Source organism: Rhyacophila brunnea, unplaced genomic scaffold, assembly GCF_057557595.1.
Source record: "Rhyacophila brunnea isolate RB1 unplaced genomic scaffold, BYU_Rbru_1.0 scaffold_16, whole genome shotgun sequence".
In the NCBI taxonomy this organism is placed as follows: Eukaryota; Metazoa; Arthropoda; class Insecta; order Trichoptera; family Rhyacophilidae; genus Rhyacophila; species Rhyacophila brunnea.
Window position 1 is genome coordinate 30,413,337 of NW_028232816.1, and position 23,479 is coordinate 30,436,815.

General features: G+C 34.4%; 1 protein-coding gene across 1 annotated transcript in view; it reads right to left on the reverse strand.

Moving 5' to 3' along the window:
- The window catches only part of Ptp36E (protein tyrosine phosphatase 36E), a 653,618-nt gene that overhangs the window by 121,672 nt on the left and 508,467 nt on the right, over positions 1 to 23,479 (reverse strand). The window contains exons 4-6 of the mRNA XM_085943740.1: positions 19,115 to 19,202; positions 8,119 to 8,195; positions 3,353 to 3,487 (exon numbers count right to left, since the gene is read on the reverse strand). Of these exons, the coding sequence (XP_085799866.1) occupies positions 3,353 to 3,487; positions 8,119 to 8,195; positions 19,115 to 19,202 (300 nt within the window). The remainder of the gene's footprint in view (positions 1 to 3,352; positions 3,488 to 8,118; positions 8,196 to 19,114; positions 19,203 to 23,479) is intronic.

A 23,479-nucleotide genomic window follows, 5' to 3' on the forward strand; every position in this document is an offset into this window, starting at 1 on the left:
CCCAAAGAGGTTGGACGGTCTTTAATATACGGCCATATATTTTCGATCCCACATTTCACGGTAAAGTGTGATACGGCGAACTGCATACGCACAAGTTTCCGGACACGAGTAATTTGGATATGGCGCGACTCTCGCTATGACACGTCCCGACGGGTGCTCCACGCACTACGCATAGATTTTGGGCAAACAACGTCGGTTTTACAGATCGTGCTCAACCTCCCGGCTCGCTAAAAGTCCATTTGTTATCGCAGTTGGGGGAATAATTGCCGATTTTTTTATTTGGTGTGATCCCGAGGCGCGGCCATTAGCGCCTCCATAAAATAGGGGTTGTGCGGTTTACTAGGGCAATTACGCACCCCGCAAATGCGACCTCCGTTTGTTTTGTTTGTATGTATTATTTCGTAATAATAACTATGGAGATATATTTTATATGCGTGTTTGCGATTGCGAATGCGTTATCTAGGTACCTACCTAGTAGCAGTAGCGAAGAGTGGAGGTAGGCTGTTAAAACGATGCGAAATTCTTCTGCTGTGTAATTCGTGCCCCTTAGAAGAAATGGCAATCTGCGCAAGATCTAGGTTATTCCACTATATCAGTGGTAGCGAAACTATGGCACGCGAGATGATTTTGCATGGCACGCATTTGTAGAGAAAAACATACCTATAATTATATTGAGGGACTTTAACTTCAATGTACAAAAAATAGCAGTCAAATACTCTTCAAGAATAAGCATTACGTTTAATGTAAATATATAATTGCATAGGTCGCTCCTTCCTACAATGCGGCCACTATAGAAAGAGAATGCCTCATCTGATCGGAGCAATTTTGGTGTCCATTTGTGCGTAAATAACTACAATAATTAATACAATAACAAACAATTTCATTTATACCCACAAAAAATGTCTGCACCAAATAAGAAAGAAAAACTTAGCTAGTAGTAGTAATTCTGGCAGACAGTTTCAAAATTGGTAAACCGAAATATATGACGTAATTGAAAAAGTGATAAAGCTATATGTTTGCTATGTTCTGTGAGTGGTATCTAGAATATCATCATTTTTTAAATAGAATTTTTAAAAACTATTTTTTCCCATAACTGCTCGGCACGTCAGACAGTTGATAAATAGTATTTGGGAAAATTTGGCACGCGTACGTAAAAAGGTTAGAAGATAATATATAATGCTGAGCTCTTCGGGCTGTTCGAAGATTGCAGCGCAGTTCAATCAATTAAGATTGGGAGACTGCGATGGGTAGGTCATATGCACCGTATGAATGACAATGAACCGGCAAAGAGAGTGATGTCCAGCAATCCAATATGACGTAGAAGAATAGGGAGGCCAAAGATTCGCTGGTTGGATGGAGCTACCAGTGACTGCCGTCTGCTGTTGGAGGAGGCCAGGACCCACACCGGGTTGTCGCTCCCCTCATGATGATGACGTAAAAAGGTTTGCCAACCCTGCACTAAATGTACAAATTATTATCATATTATACAATATGCCCATGTATACTTATGCAAAAAGTCCTAAAGTATACTGCAAAAGTATGCAGTTATGTTTGTACCAGGATTTATTTCCTGAACGAGTCTGTTTGGGGAGGCCAAGTTACACTCAAAATTTTAGTGTCAGAAAAGGAGAATAATCAACCGCTTCTAATGATGGTAAACCTTTGGGGAAAAATAGTTAGTAATGTCATTATCACCAGCCTGGGTCTATACACTACTGTATGAACACCTCCCTTAGCTCCTTCCACTCTTTTTGGTCCCAGTTCTTCGTTATTACTATGCACACCCACGGATCTTGGTGAATTAGTCTACCCAGCGGGTTTTAGGGGTCCCTGTATGGTATGGACGGTACTGCATTTGTACACTTATCGAGTGATATGTCCAGTTCCATTGCCATTTCATCTGATTGGTAAACTGTATCACACCGCGTACTCTTGCCGGCCTCATATCCATTTGTTTATTTTGTGATCTTTCCGCGTTATGCTCAACATGCACATTTCTATGCCACGTTGTGCTACTCGTAAAAAGTTAGTTATACACATATATGAATTTCTAAAATAATTTACACATTTTATATTGCTTTGAAAGGTTCGATTTTATGTACTAAATGTAAGAGAACATTGAATATGTGTTAATACTTTTTATTTTATAGGATAATGTAATTAATGAGTAGAAGATTTGAGGGATATTCACAATGGCTCAACTCATTGAAAGAAAAATAAATTACAAGAAATACATACCTACAAACTTGTCTGAAGAATGGATGGGGGAGCCACAGTCAAAAACTACCCAATGAAGACTCGCAACTGGATAGAATCTGACATTCGAATGACGTTTCCAATATGGCATCCATAGAGTAGTTCTTAGTTCCATTTTTGACCGTTCTTCAGATAAGTTTGTAGGACTGTACCTAAGCGGTTAGCAGTGTATTATTGTAAAATACAGTTATAACGACAGATTTCGGCGATGTGATGTATTGTTATTTTGGCGCACTATTTAATGTTCACGGTGGCCGCGCGGCATAAGCGTTGGACTATAAAGCCGTGGGTCCCAGGTTCGAATCCTGGGTCTGGCAAGTACACATATTGTTTTTCAATTTGTGTTTGTCAGGGTATGGACCTAATAGGTTAAGCAAGTGGCTGACATCCATTTCTCGTAAAAAAACAAAATCTGTCAATACAAACCTCCACTCTGTGGAGACCCATATGATCCTATCAGGATCGGACATGGTGGGAAAAAAAAATTTAATGTTATGGCTTGTTATTACCACGTTTTTATTAGCTCGTATTCATGTTTGTCAAGTGCAAATTTTTTCTTTTTTGTCCAATACAAATCTTGCAATAATCGATTTTTAACTAACTCCCCGACTAGCTAGACATTTGAAACTGTTAGAATATATCAGAACACGACGACAAAGCATTCTTTCAATAGCCATTTTTAAGCAGAAATGAATTCATTTTCAGTTAATTCTGTTTCGTAAGGAAAGTTATTATTCTTGGTTGCTAAGGGGGTCCCAGCAACTAAATTATTAATATATACGTGCGTTACTATGGAAATCAATATGAAATGTCAAAATGACATTTCAGTATTCTCTATTTATTCAATATATCTATCAAGTACAATAAAAAGTTTTTATTAATACATAGAATTGTCGTGGTATATAAAAAAGTTCTTTTTATCATGTAATAATAATTTTACTATTTTGTTACCCATGCTTTTTGTCAGATGTTAAGAATTTATGATAATTATCGTCGAGGTTGCCAGCAATTTGTTGCCAATGTGGACTCGGCTTACGCTACAAACAGCAACTCAATGTGCTTGTATTTTATTAAACAAAATATAATAGTTGGTTACCTTGATGAAGTCGAAGGTCTTCGTCAGCATGACGATGGCTGCGGCTCTCTCCTGCCACACCATTCTCCAGAACTGTGTGACGGTTTCTTCGGTTGGCCCCTGCGTCACGATGTACGCCTTGGGTTTTAATAGACTCTGAAATATAATAAGTGAACACATTATTTTATACTCCAGCGAATTAACCTAACGGAATTTGCTGCAGACATGATCGCGCCCACGCACATATACCACTATGCTAAAGGATTCATACCTAATTGCGACAATTTTTAACTATTGGCTTTTAATACTCACTGAGATGCAGGTTCGATTCCTGCTTACTTTTTTCAAAAAGATTTTTTCTATTGGTTATATTATATTTTCTCAGAAGTGTTTTCAAAATTATGTATGTACAATAATTAGAATGTTGCATTCTTAAATCTTGGGAATTATTCGTTGAATAAAACAATAGTTAAGTAATTGAAAACAAATAATACATTTGACTGACATAGTTTTGGTATGCACTATTTATGTTGGATGTAAACAGCCTACCCCCACTCTTCGACACTGATACCAGTATTGAAAATTAGATGATTACTACAAAAAATGTAAATCAATTAATGAGAACGTTTGTGTTAAACAAGTGCTGAAATTGAAGCAATTTGAATAGTTATTCATTTCATAATTTTTATAACATGATCGTTTGTGTTGTGTTGTGTTTTGTATTTCGTGCGGTTTTGAACATACTCGCTTCAAAGCTAACTGACAGTAATTTCAATACAATCGGCTCGTTGATTAATCATTGTTCCTATGTATAGACACTAACAATAATGTCATGTGCCAAACCTCAAAAACAGACTATTCTGCAACCGCAAGCCTCCTGTCAATAGTTTTATGTCATGCTACAATTTGCGGAGTTGGCAATCGCGTTAGTACAGAGGGGCTGAGGCAGGGAATCTGTTCTGAGGGCTGAGGGGTCAAGTAGGTACCTAACTGGCGTTATCTTCAAAATGTGAAGTATTATGTTACCGTAAATTCTTGATAACTGTTTAAAATATTATGTACTAACATAAGGGTGTGTTCTCTAAAGTAGGTATGTTCCGTTCAACGTTCATAAACATTGGGATTAAAGCTCTGTTGGGAATGAAATTTAATTAAAATCAGTACATAACATTAGTAGTATCTATGGTTTTGGTCGATTGGTTGTGTTATATACTCTTTCGTTCGGTCAATATAAAATACGGAAAAAATAGTATTTGATGGTCAATTTTATTAAAATATCAGTATACATGAAATCATATCGTCACCTCAAAACTACAACTAGATAACTCTGATTTGGTCAGTTGGGAAAATGAAATTTAAACTTTACTTAATTAACATAAATCTCAGCTATAGTTATTATTTAAAATAAAAATGGAAAATTGTGCTTCTTTAATTGGGAGGACTTAAATAATGTTCAATTGTATGAAAAAATATTGGAGATATATTATTTTATTTGTTTAATGCATCTGTGGTTTTAAACACAAAACTAATAAAGTTCCCATTAACTTCTGACTTACCTGATTTTATCATTTTGTAGAAAAAGGAATGGTAGAACCATTTTCAATACCTATCTCAAAAACAGTGAAAATCAAGACGATATCTAGTTGTCGTATTGAGGTGACAATATAATATAACGGATTTAAATTCTTCTAAGTAGGTTAGGGATCGTATATTAATCAAACATCACATAATTTGAATTTCAATGTCTCTACTATTCACTAATATTAATTCTAGTGATCGTATATATACACATTACATATATATATATATACTATCTTTGTATTCTTATCGAGTATTTTTTTTTTTTTTAGAATAATTAATAACCATGTCCTTGCTTTTTCCTACAAGGTGGTTGTTAGTAATTTTGAACAATCACAAACACCCAGGCTTTGAGAAAAACACATAAATGTTTTTGTCATGACCGGGAATCGAGCCCAAAACTCTCGGATGGAAGGCCAGTGCCTTACCCACTGCACCACGAGAGCCGCCCTCTTATCGAGTATTAATAAGCATGTAGGTATAATGAAAGGCTGGAAATGTATTTGATAACGATTTGTTTTATCGCACCATTGTTTTTATCAATCTTATAAACGTTTAGAATGCAATGCATCTTTATTGCTCATTCTTTCAAACTTCTTTCTGACGGATATTGTTGTATAGGTATCCACTTTTCTTGTGAAACTAAAACATCTGAGAATTCCATGCGTAATATTAATGAAGTTTGTTTTATATAGAATCAAAATATCTTTTCAACTTAGTTTTAATTCAACCTTAAAGGACGCATCGACTGCATTCAATCACTGTATGAAATCAGACTGTTAACAAGTTATTGTCTAAATCTTAGGCATAAAGCCCACCAAGAAAGCGCTCGGTGCGCTCATTACTGAGTAGGCCCCCTCTCACCCGCGCATTACCCTTCACCTATGTAATAAGGGGCTCAAGCAGCACAAAATAATTATTATTATCAGCGTCTCTCATAACAAAGCAATAAAAATATTATTTAATTTCTCGGGGCTTGTAATTAAAATCGGACACGCAATAACTAAACAAAGAGTTTGCTGTTCTTAAATAATGGCTTCTCGCCCGTCGCATCGACGACGCTTCGAGGAGCATGATTTTGCTCGCCGTTTTCCATGAATGGACTACGTTGTATTTTCGTTAAATCGTATCGCCGAGAAGCCAAAAAACGATGACTCATGGGGCAGGCGGGCATATTGCGTCGTCAAATCCAGTGTGCGCTGGCGTATTTGATTACGTTGTATTTTCGATGATTTACGTGCCACTTGTGAAATTTTGCGCGAGAGCCCCACTTGCTGCGTTAAGTGGGTTTTACGCCATAAGGGGACGTTCTACAGAATTGGCCTTGAGAATTGAAAATATGATTTTTTAACATGTGGTCCATAATATCTGGTCTACTAGTTAATATAAAAGTTCGTGTCAAAGTTGTTTGTGTCAATAAATTTGCTCTATGACTCGATCCGACTCACATTTCATCATGGCTGTCGAAGACATAAATCATACATATTTATAATTTTAATTTTTTATTTATAATATATATTATTTAAGTTTTGTGCATCTAATGCCGGGTCCACACTGGTAACAAGTTAAGTTGCTGGCAACCTCGTTAGATTTTACGATAATTACGATGATTATCGTAAAATTTCTTAAGCAATTATGGTAAGTATCGTAAAATTTAATGAGTTTGCCAGCAACTTGTTGCCAGTGTGGAAATGGCTTAATATCCACTGTGGTTCACGTAGTGGCATGGACCTGGGGTTAACTAATTCAGGAAGTCAACACCCATGATAGAATTTTTTCCAGTTTTGGTTGCATTATATTCCAAAACTCTTCTGTAAAAATCGTTTCCGATTTTATAAATGAAAATTTCTCGGTGTACATAGTAAACAAACCTACGAATAAAAAAAGACAAGAAGGAACATACTGATTCATCGCAGTAAAATCTGGCAATCAAATTCGCCATTTTGAAAAGCGACGATTTTGCGTAAACAAATATCACGTGGACTGTACGTGTGCGGCAAACTTCGAATGTGTTTGTAATTTTGTGTATTTTATGTTTGTGTATCACGCATTGTAGGCCTTTCTGATTGCCGCGATTTGTACACATCTTCTTTCCTGTCTTTTTTTATTCGTAGAAACAAACAGTATTTTTTATTAATTACTTATATGAAGTTGGCCTTGAATCTGTAATAAAATAATACACAATTAAAAGATTTTGAAATAGAAAAAAACACATTTCTAAGCTTTCAGCCGTGCTCACTCATGAATGTCATTCGTCATTTAGATAAGTATATACACATTTTGATGTTATCTTGCAAAGTGCGAATGTAATGTTTTCAAATAATTGATATGGATTAATTATACCATCGTATTATTTTCTCGAAATCGTAAACATACTATAATGGTATTTGAGTATCAACCTATGTTCAATTTGAATTGGGTTATAATAATAATATAACCGTGTATATATCAATAGTATGTTTGCTACAAAATCCACCCAAGTTATCAGTACGTACTTGCACAGGTTTGATTAAAAACTATGATGGAATTAACATTTTAAAAATATTAATTCATAATATTATTTTGACAGCCCTGTTTTCTGATCGGCGTACATCTTGCAGGTGTTTATAAAATAATAATAATGTTCAGCGGCAGACAATATCAATAATAATAATAATGTTTCTTGAAATAAAATTTCCGATGATTAGTGATTTTTGCGAAAAGATCGATTTAAATTAACGTACTTACGACGCCGAGGTCCTTTTTATACTAAATTATATTTGAATGTCGAGCTCTTCAGCCCCCCCCCCCCTTAAACATAATCTATTATATTACCTTCTAATAAAGCCAGTTTCAATATAAAATGTGTTTATATGAAGTTGATTCCGACGTTCCATTACAGAATAGTACCTAAACGTTCACATTAATTTATAAAAAATAATATTAAAGATCCATTTAGTACACTCATTATTTGACAGTATTTATTGTCTTATTATTAAATTGGAGAAGAGCTTTAATATTTGAATCTTTTGTCACATAAAAATACGTTTGTAAAAACTGCCCTTAATTATTGTTTTTTTTTAAGTAGTTGTCACTCGTATCGCTTGGGCTTTCAGTCATCTCAATCCGCCATTTGTGGATATCTTTAGATTGGAGGTTTTTAAATCTGGATTTAAAAGTAGGATTAACTGGATTAAGATAAAGTAGGTATTAAATAAAGAAATACTTACATCTACATATGATGCATTTATGTAATCTGAATCGGCTTGCCCTTCTATAGTGTTCAGTACAACTCTGTTGTAGTCATCTGAAACAATAGAGATAAACAATTAATACAATAAATTATGCTTTGTTTTATTTTTTGCACACTTGCAATAACATTATTTTATTTCTAAATTAGGTAGGTAGTAAAAGTCTGCAAATATTCGCGGAATCCTGGATGGAAATCACTGCTCCATTCTCTGATCTAGAGAATCCAAGCCCGATCCAAAATTTTGATCCCGGGATTCGATAGTTAATATTTTTTAATTTTTATTTATGTAGCTGCAGAATAATAGCGATCAGATATCTATTGTTTAATGTATCAAATTACTCTGCAGTAATATATTCCCGGCGAATCAATTTCCAGCAAACAACTCTTAGCTAGATCAGCAAGTCAATTGGCGACATTAGATACGGTATATTATTACATCATATCACAGCACATTATATCATTACGGTGTATTAGCCGAATAATCATTTTTCATGGTATCATATTTTCTTACGACTGTAATAATAAATAATATTTCATTTCGCTACTCGATTTAAAACGCTGACTGTATAATTAGTCCAATATGATTATGTAATAGAATTTAATGTTAATGTATTACTTTTTATTGTATAAATAACGAAGAATAATTTATCTAAATGTCACTCGAATCTAAGTACCTAGCTCGTAACTATCTCAGTAGATAATATATACTATCATTGTATAATATACTATTGTACCGATACGTTGCTAATAAATCTCACCCTGCTACATCGTAGACTTCATTATCATCATCCTCAACCCACACATCGAATACCACAGTAGTGACCCAACATTTATACAAACAGCATTGATAAAATCGGTCAAAAATATCTCGTAGTGTTTTCAAGTTTTGTATGTTCAACATATGGAATGCTACATTCTCAAAATCTTGTGAATTATTCGTTGAATAAAAGAAATGGTTTATTAAAAATTGTTAGCAAGTTCAAGTAGACGTTAAAACTAAAATATTTGGCGAGAGCCGGGCGTCGATTAGTAATTAAGGTAATTAGTATTCCTTCCTTGATCTAACACTCAAAAACCGATAGCCAATACTAACGCAATTTGATAAGCATTTCATGTATGACCTACTAGTTTAAATTGTCGCAATGAGGATAGGAGATAGGAGGTTCGTAACATAATTGGTCAATGCACAGTTGGCGTGATACCAGTATATATAATATTTTTTTTCGAATATTAGATTTTATAGTGGGTATATATATATCTTAGGTGTTTTCAATTTATATATGTTAAACATACTAATTGATTGTGATTGATATAAAAATCAATCCCGAAGGTTTCTGGATTATGTTTACTAATCCCGGGATTCATAGGTATTGAAAATTATCCGGGATCCCGGGATTGGATTCCCTACTCTGATCTCTATGATATTCTACTATTCAAATAGCAAAACAACTTTTGACACTTCTTTAAAGTTGTTAAACCGTCTGATGTTATAACAACGATTAAAAGTATGATATGTTAATTAAAACTTAAATTTAAATCAATATTTATAGATAATTACAATTTTCTTTATGAATTGCATAATACACATCAACTGACAAACGTTGTCTTAAAGAAAATGAGATTAAAATAATGTTGAAAAAAATGAACAATGGGATAATAATATTCTTTAAAAACAGGACGAAAATACGAACATAAAGTCCTAACAAAATACAATTCGGACTAAATTGGAGCGTATGGCAACCAGCTAAATATAATGTACAATCATTACATTGGCATATCTATGCTAAATGTTTTTTCATAATCTGCCTTATCCATCTTTTATCGTCGAGCGTTTGGGCTTAATACAGCGGCATTAAAATAAAATGGTGGACATTACTCGCGAAAGCATTCCTCGTTTATGTAAATGGCCTTTTTTGTGGAATTACAAAAATTCCAAAAAATAAATATGGCAGCAGTTTCGGGTGACACTTATTTTACTGTCAGTCGTACGCCACTGTGAGATTTCACTGAATGATATCAATATCATGTCCCTCATTAAAATATTTTAGTTAAGTTTCTCCAGCGATGCCTGTATTTCTCCGTCCGCATAATTGAAGGTATGAGACATATTGTAGCATTCTTCACTTGCAGGTCACGTATGTGCAATGTGTAGATCGCGGGGTGGATTTTGGTCGATCGTGTCATATGCCCCAAGGGCATATATATAGTCAGGCCTAGGCACTAAATTGGTAATTCCGATGGTAGTGCTAGTTATTGCGTAATCTTGAATGCAATGTAGCAACCTCTTCATTCTATTACCATTTTTTTTAAAAATATGGAATATCATCAATAAAAAAAAAAAAAATCGGACTATTAAAAATAACTGGAACTACTATTCAAATGCAGTTTTGTCCCACGGCCTAAATATAGTGGTTCTTGCATATGGCCAAAGGAATTGAGTTATGAACATCTAACAAGCGCGTAGTACATTTAATTGTTGTAATATAATATGATTTCGTTTAGAACTAGAAGCGTTTTTATTTCATTGGCCAACGAAAGTAAAATGTCATTTTCAAAGTAACCGCGAGGAAGCCTGCGTAATCTCGTAACACTTGATTCGTATTGCACCACTTACAACATGCCGCAGGAGTGAGAGAAAGAGAAGAAACGGCCCTTGCGGGCCAGTACGGGGGCTCCAAGTTCGAGCCTGGTGAGGTCAAAATACTTTAACGCAATACTTACGTGGGTTTTTCAAAACCTGAATAGAGTAATGTTACTTTACTACAATATAATAAATGTTTCTTTACACTAATGTCATTGAACCTCATGACATGTAGTAGTGCTAAAAAGAATAAAGAATAATGGAGTAAGATGTACCTAAATTACGATGCTTTAAACTGTGACGTAGTTTACTTTTACCCGTCCTGCAGTAGGCTCTTTGCCATTCACTAAAACATCGTAAAATGAGCTAAAATTCTTCGTTGCTTTGAGCATTAGGTATGCTCTAAATATGCTGACAATACGTGAATTATTATGTTTCGTTCTATAAATCTGTATTAGACATATGGTCAGCTGAATGTTCGGTATAGTAGTTAGTTTAAATGGTCTGATAAAGAAATTCCAGCGGTTTGAAACCTTTTTTTGATAACTAATAATTATTATTAGTAAAGTGTCAATGACATTGAGCTACTTTACGAGTTGCTTGTTGGCAAATTTACAATCTGCCTGTAAAGTCGCCCAGTGTCATCATCGAACAAGCTAACAAGCAGATTGTAAACAATTTACCGAGAAAAGTTGAAAGCCGGTCAACTTTATACGCTACACGCCGGCGTGTGGGCCTACTGCGTCTGCGCAGTAAAGCGTAGTAGCGACCTCCCGGTAAAAAAAGAACTACGTTCTGTCAAAATAGTCGCTAGCTTGTTGGCTTCTCAGCGAATGGAAAGTTTTGTGTGTCATCATCACAATCGCAGTAGCTGAATCGCCCGCTTTTAAGCCCGCCCAACAAACAGCTCGTAAAGTAGCTCAATATAATTGACGCATTAGAGCTTCCTTCGGTAATCTAAGGAGATTTTGGAGCCGCCTGCGGTGGAAAGAATGGCGATATGGAGCTAGAGATGCGACTACGTAGACTTCTCAACGGTGCCTGACAAGAAGCTGCTACTCATCGACAAGCAGTTTGGAGGACAATGAATGGAATACGAACCGGAGTAACTAGGATCAAGTAGGGAATGCAATACCGAATGAAAATATCAATACCGATTTTCGTCATTACAATCTGAATATCGATATTCGTTAAAAACATGGCAACCTAATTATTCTCTCAATACCGTCAATTTTACAAACGAAATGAATTAAAAATCGACCCAGAATACACAACACATATTTTTGAGCTCTGACCAAAATCGAGAATTTTTCCGCCTAAAATAAATATATCGTGGTCACTTTTATCATGTGATTGAATCATTTAAGATATAGTATTTTTTTAAATTTCTAAGCTTGGGTTGAAAGCCTATACGGTCTAAGTGCCAAAAAATTCTATAACAAGTTTTCTACTTCAATACAATCTATATGCCAAGCCTAATGATATTCTGAAGGGTTTAAGTTCCTACCATTTACCATACCTAAGTCTACCGTTTTTGTCACACAAATACATTGAAATATGGGTGAGGTCTATGTGACTCTGCATACACTTCTTCATAGAATGTTTCAATATTGTTTAAAAATTTTATTCTTCCTTTGTTTATTTTATCTTTAGAATTATGTAAATATATCATACTATAAATACTGATGCTCTTCTATAACTTTTTAAAAATAAAAATGTCACTTTTCATATATCTATGGTTTTATTCTTTTTTTTTGTTATTTTTGAATTTCGGTATAGATTAATAGCGGAATAATGGTATTGCAATTCCCAGTACCAATGACAATATGAAGAAGTGGGGATAATCCGATGATTCTTCAAAATGAGAATGTGGTGCAGAGAAAACAGCTGCACCATCGATTATAAAATTATGTTTGAAGCCAATGACGCGGCCATCAGTGTGGCCAATTCATGGTAAGGAGGAGTCTAGGCGCTTCACTCGAACGGACACGACGAAAGAACAAGAATTAATAATTTTAATTCATTACATTTTATTTGAAGGTATATTTTTCATAAAAAATTGAAATACAATTATCACGAAAAAGCGTTCATTATAAAGAAAAAGATTCTTTCTTCATTTTATAAGAAAATTCTTGGAAAAAATAATACGCTTTCATTCTACGTTATGAAACGATTTGAGCAAAATAAGTGAAGGTTTTTTTTTTGTAAAAATAATAAATTAATTAAATACATCTCCCGAGGCAATGATTACAAGGTACCAAAAAGTTATGTACCAAGTTAATATGGAATAATTCACTAATTTTTTAGTCAGAGATATTTAATTTATTTCAATCTACGGTAAGCGTATTATTTCAAAATAATAATAAAAGTTTAAAAACATATATTTCATTTAAACCTATGTTAAGAGAGGACATTGCCCATTAAATCGAAAGGTACGACGATTATGATTTCTAAAACTTTATTATAATTGTTTTATTTTATCATATTTGAGTAGGTTAATGATGTTGACAGTGGTTAACCTGTTTAACCCTTTGATTAGAGAGTTAATTATATAGAGAGAGCTTTGGGAAACGATGTCTCCGCCGAATGGGCACATCTCCTTTATGATTAAAGTAATGTGGAAGAGACGCTTCGCGTGGTTGGGATATGTGATCTGGATGCCGTCAGAGAGTGCGACACTCCGTACCCTTGTGGCACAATTTCAAGGGTTCCGTCGCCGTGCATCAGTGCTATAAAAGCAATTATGAGCTGCAGGTTTCACATGACGATAGACCGAGGAAAGTGGTGCGACCTTGTGCTTGCCCTATGTCCTACCTCTGGGGCGTAACAGGGTGAAGTACTTAGCAAGTAAGGATGATAGGCAATTGTGGCATTTATATTTAATCATTGATTTTTAACACAAAAACTATAACGATGGCAGCCCTTGTGTGTAGTGTGTAAGCCGCTGGGCTCTCATCCGAGGGCTCCGGGATTGATTACCGGTGAACTCACAAAAAAGTGTTTATGTGATCATTTCGCTTCTACTATTAAACTTCTGTCATTGGGTCTAATGGCATGTTGCAGTGCAGTATTAAAAATAATATATGTGTGTAATATATTTGTATGAGAAATCGATTGGCTAAGATTTCAGATTAGATAAGATTACTAAGAAGCTATCCATAAACTGAAACCGTATGCGGTTTAGAACTGTGTGCCATAATAAACTTATGATTTTTTCTGTTCATGGAAATATATTTTCACAAAGTATTATTATAAGAATATGTATCCGTTTATACCATACACTTACACACTTAGTGAAAATATATTTTTATGAACAGAAATCATAAGTTTAGTATGACACACGGTTCTAACCCGCATACGGTTTCAATCTATGAATGGCCTCTTAGTGTAGGTACTTTCTTCCATATAGTACTGACTACTGAATGTAACACGCGGGGATCGAAAGTGTACCGATCAGTGTACGAAAGACTAAGGCCCGTTTTAGACGGGACACCGGTGTCGCGCTCGATATAATATAGAAAGCCATTGTATTCTAATAAAAAGGCCATTGTATTATGTTTATCAACGCCCCAGAGCTAATGAGTCAACGCATAATTTCGCGTTTTAAATTAGAACATAAAACTGGCTGCGGTAATAAAAACAACTGTATCGGTGGCTTGAGAACGTAGCAACCGGCGGAAAAGTGTACTGGACACGCGTTGACTCATTAGCTCTGGGGCGTTCATATACATAATAGAAAGACTCCTTTATTCGAATACAAAGGCATCCTTATTATATACGAGCGCGACACCGGTGTCCCGTCTGAAACGGGCCTAATGGCCCAAACTATTGGAGATAGCAAGAAAAGGCCTTAATACAGGAGTGGATCGAGTGAGATTGGGACGATAATAATATGACAGTGTCTTATTGTATTGTAGTGGCCGAATAATAACTATCAAATTCATCTATTGTTTATAAAAATATCAAGTTACTTTGCAGCGATACATTCCCACTGAATGTATTTTCTAGTAAACAACATACATATCGTCAGCGAAATTAGAGACGGTGTAGTATTACATATAACAATACTTAATTAGTATTACGGCGTATTGAGCTGAGTAAACGTTTTCCATAGTATTTGCTTACAACTATAATAACATAATATCATAGCGCATTATACCATTACTATATTAGTTGAATAATCATTTTTCTCGTAGTGTCATATTTTATAACAAATAATATTTCATTTCACTATTCGATTTAAAACGCTGATGCTTATAATTAATCTAATGTAATTGTATACCTATTATATTGTGTCTTGTGTAATTTTGTGTTGACGTGTTACTTTTGTATTGTATAAATAAGGAAAAACAATTCAACTCAATGTCACTCGACTCAGAGTAATTAGCAAGTAACTATCATTGTATAAATACGCTGCTAAATAAATCTCACCATACGACATCGAAGACTTCGTCATTACTATCATCCTCTACCTACGCATCGACACCACACATCAGTGACCACCAACATTGGCGACCACCAGCCAACAGTATTAATATTATATTTTGCTCACGATAGCCAAGTGGTGGCGTGTCGGCTTATAAATTCGTGGGTCCCGTGTTGGAATCCCGGGTCTGATAAAAATCACATGTTCACACATTCATTGTATGTTTAGTAGAGGTGAGTTGGAAATACTGTCACCAGTTTGTGTACTCAAGTTTCGGATGAAACTACCCATACTCAGTATGTGTGGCCCAATAAACCTACTCCAAAAAACTTGTGATGATATCATCACGAGTGGCTGTTCTGTGCACTCGCCAGTTGGTAGACTTTCAACACTATTGACATTAAATACGCGCGAACGAGATAGCACTTGAATATAGGTATATTTTAATGTATTAGCCTGTTGCGTTCGAATGTATGAATAATAGGTCATAAATTTTGTGTCGCAGCATAGTGGTAAGATCACGCACAGGCTTAGGCTTGTTATATGACCGCTCAAAACATGTTTAAAATTTAAAAAAAAAATCACTGTTATTCATTTTTGTTAACAAGAATATTGTAACCTAACAGAAAAACAACTCATAAATTTAGAATGTGTTTAAAATTTTATAATAAATGGGACTATTCGACAAGCGGAGCTCAGCGTATTTTTAGCGATTCTATTGATACCGATACACAGTCTGAGTTCCCTGAGCCGATACGTATTTCAAATACTAATATGGAGTTGGTTTTAGTTTCAGTTGAGTATGAAACTTTTGTCGCATACGCACGCCAAACGCTCTATATATTATAGTATTCCAAATACTAGTAAGTATTTTGGAACAAGTTTCTGTATTAAGTATTTTTTTATACTGGTAGTAAGTATACTTAGTCTTCAAAATTGACCAGTTTTTCCATCTCTAATGTTTAGACCCAGAACATGAACTTAATAGCTTGTTCGAATGGCTAACATATATTTCTCGTAACTGCTACGAAATCTTTTTAAGGTTCAAATTGAATTTGAGCAAATTAAAAAAAAAACAAATAGATGCATAGTTTAATCAATTAACGATTTTATTATATGTAATAGAAACCGGTTCTGATCATTGTGAATTAAATATAACATATTTCAGTTTTAATTAATATAATATTTTTCTACCAATAATTGAGAGAGCATTTTTAATTATCTCACTGTAGTTTAGTATATAATTTTCCATGCTATGAATGAATCTCGTTAACTTTACTTAGGTAATAAAAAAAATGTGGATCTTATATTAAAATATTTCCAAATAACTTTGATATTTTTTTTACTATATAACATGTTAATTTCCTTTACATAACCCTTTTCCGAAAATGTTGATGAGTACCTACTGTAAAATTACATAATATAATGTATATCCGTTAGGTAAAGGTTTGAAGCTACCTGAGATTATACAATTCGAGGTAATCTGACCAATCAGGCTTAGCACGCAGCCTCAGCGACACAATTACCGACCATTGATGACGTTTAGAAACGTAAACAAAGTCCCCCTGGGGATCCAACGGCTCGCTAGAAGAGTTTGTTAAAATGGTCAATTAAGTGAGTCGGAAATCGACCGTGACAGGCTAGATAGGAGTAGCAAGAAAAAGTAATTCAAGACTAAATTAAGATTTCGTAAGCAATTGTAACGGTGTTGTAATTAAATGAATAAGATATTCCCGACTCGCTAAAATTTATTTCAAAGAACTATCTTGAAATATACTTGTTACTGTAGGCGGTTTTTTCTTCCGCAGTGCAGAGCTATACAGCCTTTGATAATACCAATTGGGTGGCAAATAGCCTGTATTCAAACAAATTGCTTCAAATATCGACATATTCCACTTGCGTAATTTAAATTTATCTGTAGACTGTTGTACAAATGCTCAAAATACCCAATTTATATTTATTTATATTTAGTATATGAGGTATAGTTAGGAATTATTGTACACATTGTACAAGTCAGTATGAAAGCATCACACATCCGTATATCGATTAGACGATATCGCTGGGTATGACACATGCAGCACGTGGTTACCAGAAAGCTGTGTTGGCAAGAAAGTGTTTTGTGAAAGCTCTGAAGGTCTAAAATGACTTGAACGTTCTAGGCTACGATGAGGTGTCAGTATCGATGCTAGATGTATAGGAATTTAGAATAAGTGCTTGGACGCGAAGAAACTTTGAGCATGGAATAAACTATTTGTGAAGGTTTTTATCAGGCAGGTTGTGGACCTAAAGATGATGATGATTAAGAGAAAGATTGAATAAATCATCTACTTTCATTCATTATAGAGGATCGTTACTACGTTACAACCGCATAAGGGGGAAAACTGCACATTTTATTGAGAATGAGCAAAAAAGGTTCGGAATCACTGTCTTAACTTAAAAATTATGTAATAAAACGATTGCATGATTTTCGTAAGGCAGCCGAAAAAAGAATAAAATAACACTATCACGTGATCATTATTAAAATGAGGTCGTTTTTGTCGCAATATTGGACATCTAGTTTTATGGATGTCATGTTCTGTTTTGTCCGGTTACCGTTTATTATTGTTTGGTTCTCTCCTAAAAAGTGCAGTTTCCGCTAAAAAAAAAGCTTGCATCGTCAATTATAAAGGTTGTGTTAGATAATTATAAATATTATTTAATTTTATAATGCAGGAATATTAAGGTAATTAATTTATTACGTTTTAGCGAACCGTTTGATGTAAGAGAACAACACTACTGCATATGAAGTTCTGACCTAACCTAATCAGCTGATTCCATCAACGACAAGCTAGCAGGATTAGGCTTGGTTTCACATATAGATTATTAGATAAGTAACTAATCAGTACACACAACAAATATTATCTATGCAACTATCTCCTTATAGTATATACATGTATTATGTTATGAACCTATTGTAGAGCATACATAGTGGTTAAGTTGATAGACCTTCCATCCGTGGGTCACGGGTTTGATTCCGCAGTTGGACAATAAATGCATGAGTAGAGATTAGTTGTCTTATTGGATGCCGTTTGAGTGAACGTAATTTCACCGACGTGGGATTAATCGACAAGCAGTATGTTTCCAACAAGACAGAGCTACGGTTCAAGCTTCAATGAAAATTCTTCGCCGCATTAGGTTAAAGAATAATACAGATATAGTCAGGTGATGTATTGTGACAAGAAATAAAAAAACTGTCGCCTTGGATTTTTTTCTTTGATCTTTCACCATCCCACTACTTACATTATATTAATTAAAAAAATGAATATATATGCCCAGTTCATAATATTAGCCAATCACTGCTTAGCTTAGAGTTTATGAGACAAATCAATGTCATAGTTTAATACAAAAACAACACAATAAACTTCGTTATGAGATAATTGAGTTTAAAAATTTTCATTTCAGTTTTAAAACTTTGATTTTTGAAGGAACTGTGTGTTTTTTTTATTTAGTCTAAAGTAATTTAGCAATACACAATTATTGAATTTTATAGTACCCATTCGCTGCGTCCAACACAACTGGTGCGTTGCCCATCAGGTGGCCATTAGATATAATTAGCATGTTATTGAAATGGGATAATTAAATAATAATTAAAAGGTCCGCAGCGAATGGGAAGAATCTATCCAAATATTTGCGTATATAATTGAATTAATCATTAATTTAAGAAAGTCTTTTTCGATTTTATGATTCATTGAAGACGTTTTCATTATTTTTTACTGACTTATAAAAAAAATACATTTATACATCGAATGGCATTATTAACTCAAAGCCTTGAGATTTGAAGTTGTTTCTCTTTGTTGTATGGAAATGTCACATCATTAAAAGGAAATGTATATATGCAATTAAATATTGTTCAAATAAGGGTACGGGGCCTCTAGGTATGAGGTAGAATAACTATACTTAATGAATTTTTAAGGTTTTAATACTTACATGGTATGCATTTTTGGTTCTGGTTTTTCTCGTAATTTGCCTTTTTCGTCGCATGCCGGCACGCGTGCGTTTCCACTTTAACTGCGGTCTGTAAAAAAGAAAATAAATATTTTAGTATATAGTAACTATACAAATTATTTCGAGGCTTAAGAAACTCCATGATTGATATGAGTGCAGTTTATATGGCCGAGCTCCGTTAAGGGATGTCATGATAAGGGGAAGAAATATTAAAAACAGTGGAAAACATGCATCAAATTGTCTGGAATGGTCCATGATTTTGTTATTTCTGCTCATGTAAATGGGAGATAAGTCAATACTCGAATAGGGTCACCGACGCAATTGTCACAATATAGACAGAGCGGTTATCTATTATGGTTTGGTAATTGGTAAGGCAGGGTTTAAAAGAATTTTAAAAACACTGTAAATTGTATTCTTATTTCAACGAAAACGAATAAATATGACTGACAAATTGTGAATTATTTTTGTCGTATCTTCACAACCTACCCCTATAATAAAATTATGGTTTGGTCTACTATCCGGCAAGAAGACCTAGGCAAAAACCGGAAGTCGCTAGTGCGGTTAAAAGTAGGAGGAGCTTCTTAGTTCACAGTTTTAACACGTAGCCAAGAAGATCTTGTTGGACAGTGGTCAAGGTTTAATTAAATTTTAATAATAACCAATACAAATAAATATATACAATAAACTGTGTTGACATAATACATTTAAGGGTTAAGAGGGAACGGTATCTCGTGACAGAATACGAAGAATGCAATTTAAGGCATAAAGCCCACCAAAGCGGTGGTTGGTGGCCTCACTACTGAGTAAGCCCCCTCCCATCCGCGCATTATCCTTCACCTATGTAATAAGGGGCACAAGAAGCACAACATAATTATTTTTATCAGCGTCTCTCATAACAAAGCAATAAAAATTGTATATTATTTCTCTGGGCTTGTAATTAATATTCACGATGACATCATTCTCCCAGCGAAATATTGGACACGCAGCAAACTAAACAATGAGTTCACTGTTATTAAATAATGTCGAGGCGCCCGTCCGACGTACGACGCTTCCAGAAGCGGATAAAATAAACAGCGCGCGCCTCTTTTGCTTGCCGTGTCAATGAATGGGCTACGTTGTATTTTCGTTAATTCGTCTCGCTGAGAAGCCAAACCACGGGTGACTCATGGGGTGGGCGGGCACAATGCGTCGTCAAATCCAGTGTGCGCTGGCGTATTTGATTACGTTGTATTTTCGATGATTCACATTGAATATGCGCGAGCGCCCCGCAAGCCCGCTTTAGTGGGCTTTATGCCTAATGATGATATTTTACATTTTAACTCTTTTAATTATATGAGAAATATGAAAAACCAAAATAAATATTTTTTTAATTGAAAGATAAAAATTTCGTTATAAAATATGCGTACATTGAACACTTTTATTGGTACATGTTATTATATTATGGGTATTTGTCGAGACTAAATAAACAATAAAAAATCCTACCAAAGCCTCTAAACGACCTTCCCTACATGCTAAAAACGACGACAAGCACTAATTCAATGTTTAAGTTGCATTAACTCGAAAAGTATATCAATGTAACCATTTTTAAAAAATTACATTTGGAAACCGTTTTTTAGGAATCTATAGCAAAGGTTTCAGATCGATATGCTAATTACAAATTAGTCAGTATTTTTTTAAGAATGTAGTATGTAGTTTACATGACTGAAGTAGCAAACCACACCTAATTAAGAGTATCTGGGTAAACGAAAAAAGTCAAAATAATTTTTTAAACATCAGACAGTAAAAAGTTGCAGATTTTGGCTTATATTACAACGTTTTTAATAGGTCGTATTCTTATTTGTCCGGTGGTTGTTTATCCGGTATAAATCTTGCAATCGATTTTTAACTAATTTCTCCCGACTAGCTAGACATTTGAAACTTTTAGAATTTATCAGAAAACGATGCCAATGCATTTTTTAAAAATACTTTTAGCCATCTTTAAGTAAAATTGAATGCATTTTCAGTTAATTCTGTTTTGTATGAAAAGTTATTTCGGAAGAAATCCGTAATCCAATCCACTATTATTAGTTGCTAAGTGGGTGGTCCTAGCAACTAAATTATTAATATATACGTGCGTTACTATATAAATCAAAATGACATTTCAGTATTCTATGTTTGTTTGTTTTTTATTTACTTCATATCAAGTACAAGTTTGAGCATATTGAGTATAATAATTGAACAGAAAATTTAAAAAAATTGTATATAAAAAGTTCTTTTTATCTTGTAATTATTATATTATATAGTAGAATTGCGTCTAGCGAATTTTTGTATTAAAATTATTTTTAAGTCAAGGTAGGTTTAGTATAGAGTTTTCACCTTTACTTATACAATACAGTAAAACACACATAGGAAATCCCTAATTACATTGACTGACAAGTCCTTCTGTCTTCTTGCAAAAATAAAAACTCTGGTATTTTTACACAGCAGTTCAAACGAAAAATTGTGCCAAGTGAACCGATTTAACCCTCAGTTCGCCCTTCGCTTTAGTGGTCCAATCCACCATCACTAAATTGATTCGAAAAGCCTCTCGCCCCTTATCTGTTTGAAGTTTATTATGACGCAAAGTGCCTTAACCCTCGATGGACCATGGTTGCGTTTGGGTGAATTGATTATTGTTTATTGGTACCTACTACTGAATTGAATATTGAAACCCGAGCTTCCCAAACCGGTGCGTCGTTGGATATTATTATTGCGTAAAATTCAATTATATATTCAAAACAGCAAGTGATTTTTAAAAGTAAAATTTAATTCTTTCGTAATCAACAGATAAATGCACTGTAGGTAATAACTTCCCAAGGTAAAGAACCGATATTAAACATGCTTAAATCTCTCTCTCTCTCTCTCTGTTCTATATAAACCTGAACCCTGTAGGTACATCTGTATTTTATTATTATTTCTTTTCAGACATCTTAAACTGACAAACTTGCGATAATTGTAATGCCAAAAGCTCGAAACATACTCTCAAAATTTGTAATATTCGAATGTCTACCATTATTAATTGTTGTCCTTTAGAATGTGCTATTCCACAGCAACGCAAACCCACGAGGCGTCACTGAATCTACTGACGTTGTAATAAGGGCTGTGTCCGGAAATTTATACGTATAGAGTTAGATATATCACAACTGTTGTATCGGTAACCGATGGCCGCATAATATTATAGTATTGAGATCAAATTAAAAAAAAAAAAAAACATTAAATAAACACCGGAATAAAAGTGAAAGACACAACAGCGATTTTGAGAGGGTCAACGATTTCATTTATCTGTCCATCTATTCTATACACACGACTGCTTTCGGCCGCTACGGCAGCTATCTAAGGTAGGTGTGTATCGAAGAATTTGCACTTATGTAACAATTACAATAAGTTAGCCGTCTAAACAGTCCAAACTGTTTATCACGCTCTAAAATTTACCACAGCCAAAAGCGATGTTGTTAAACATAGCACTTATTGTAACAATTACAACTAACTTATTGTAATTATTACAATAAGTGCTAATACTTCGATACCCAAAGAAGTTGGACGGTCTTTAATATAAGACCATATTATATATCCGATACAACATTTCACGGTGAAGTGTGATACGGTGAACTGCTGGACACGCCCGCGCACATCATACGGTCCTTCAAATTGGGTCACCTTAAATGGCTGAGTCATGGACACAGGATGGACGAGTCATGCTTGAGAAAAAAATGTGTTCCGAAGTCAGACAGTATATGAAAATCTGGTTGACCTCGTACAAAATGGAGGGTAATGACTTTCAATAGACCTGGATGGAAGCATAATGTTAGAGGAGGTCAAGGCCCATATAAGATTGTAACGCCCGGGAGAAAAAAAAATCCGAATAGGAGAGTGAAAAGAGAGAGAGGGTAGAAGAGATTAACACAAAATTACAACATGCTAGCGGAAAAGCTCCATTATTATTTTGAGGAAAACTACACACTACATAACTTATATTGGCTATAATAATTATCAGTAATCATCAGAAGTGGCATCAATGGATTGACGAAAAACGAAACCACATGCTTGTTCGATAGTGTTAAATGGTATTTTATAAAAGTTTGAGATGTGCACAAGACAATCAATCTTCTAATGAAACATTCACAATGAAAATTTTGTCTTAAATGATTTTACGGAGTTCATCACCTGAGTCAAACATTTGCTATATTGAATTTTAAAGATTATTTTTGATTTCCAATCATAATGAAAAATAAATACTATGCTAGTATTACACGAACCAATCCAATCAACGCTAACGTACCTACCGAAACAAGACCGCAACATGTATAAATCCCATCCGAGTCTTTGCAT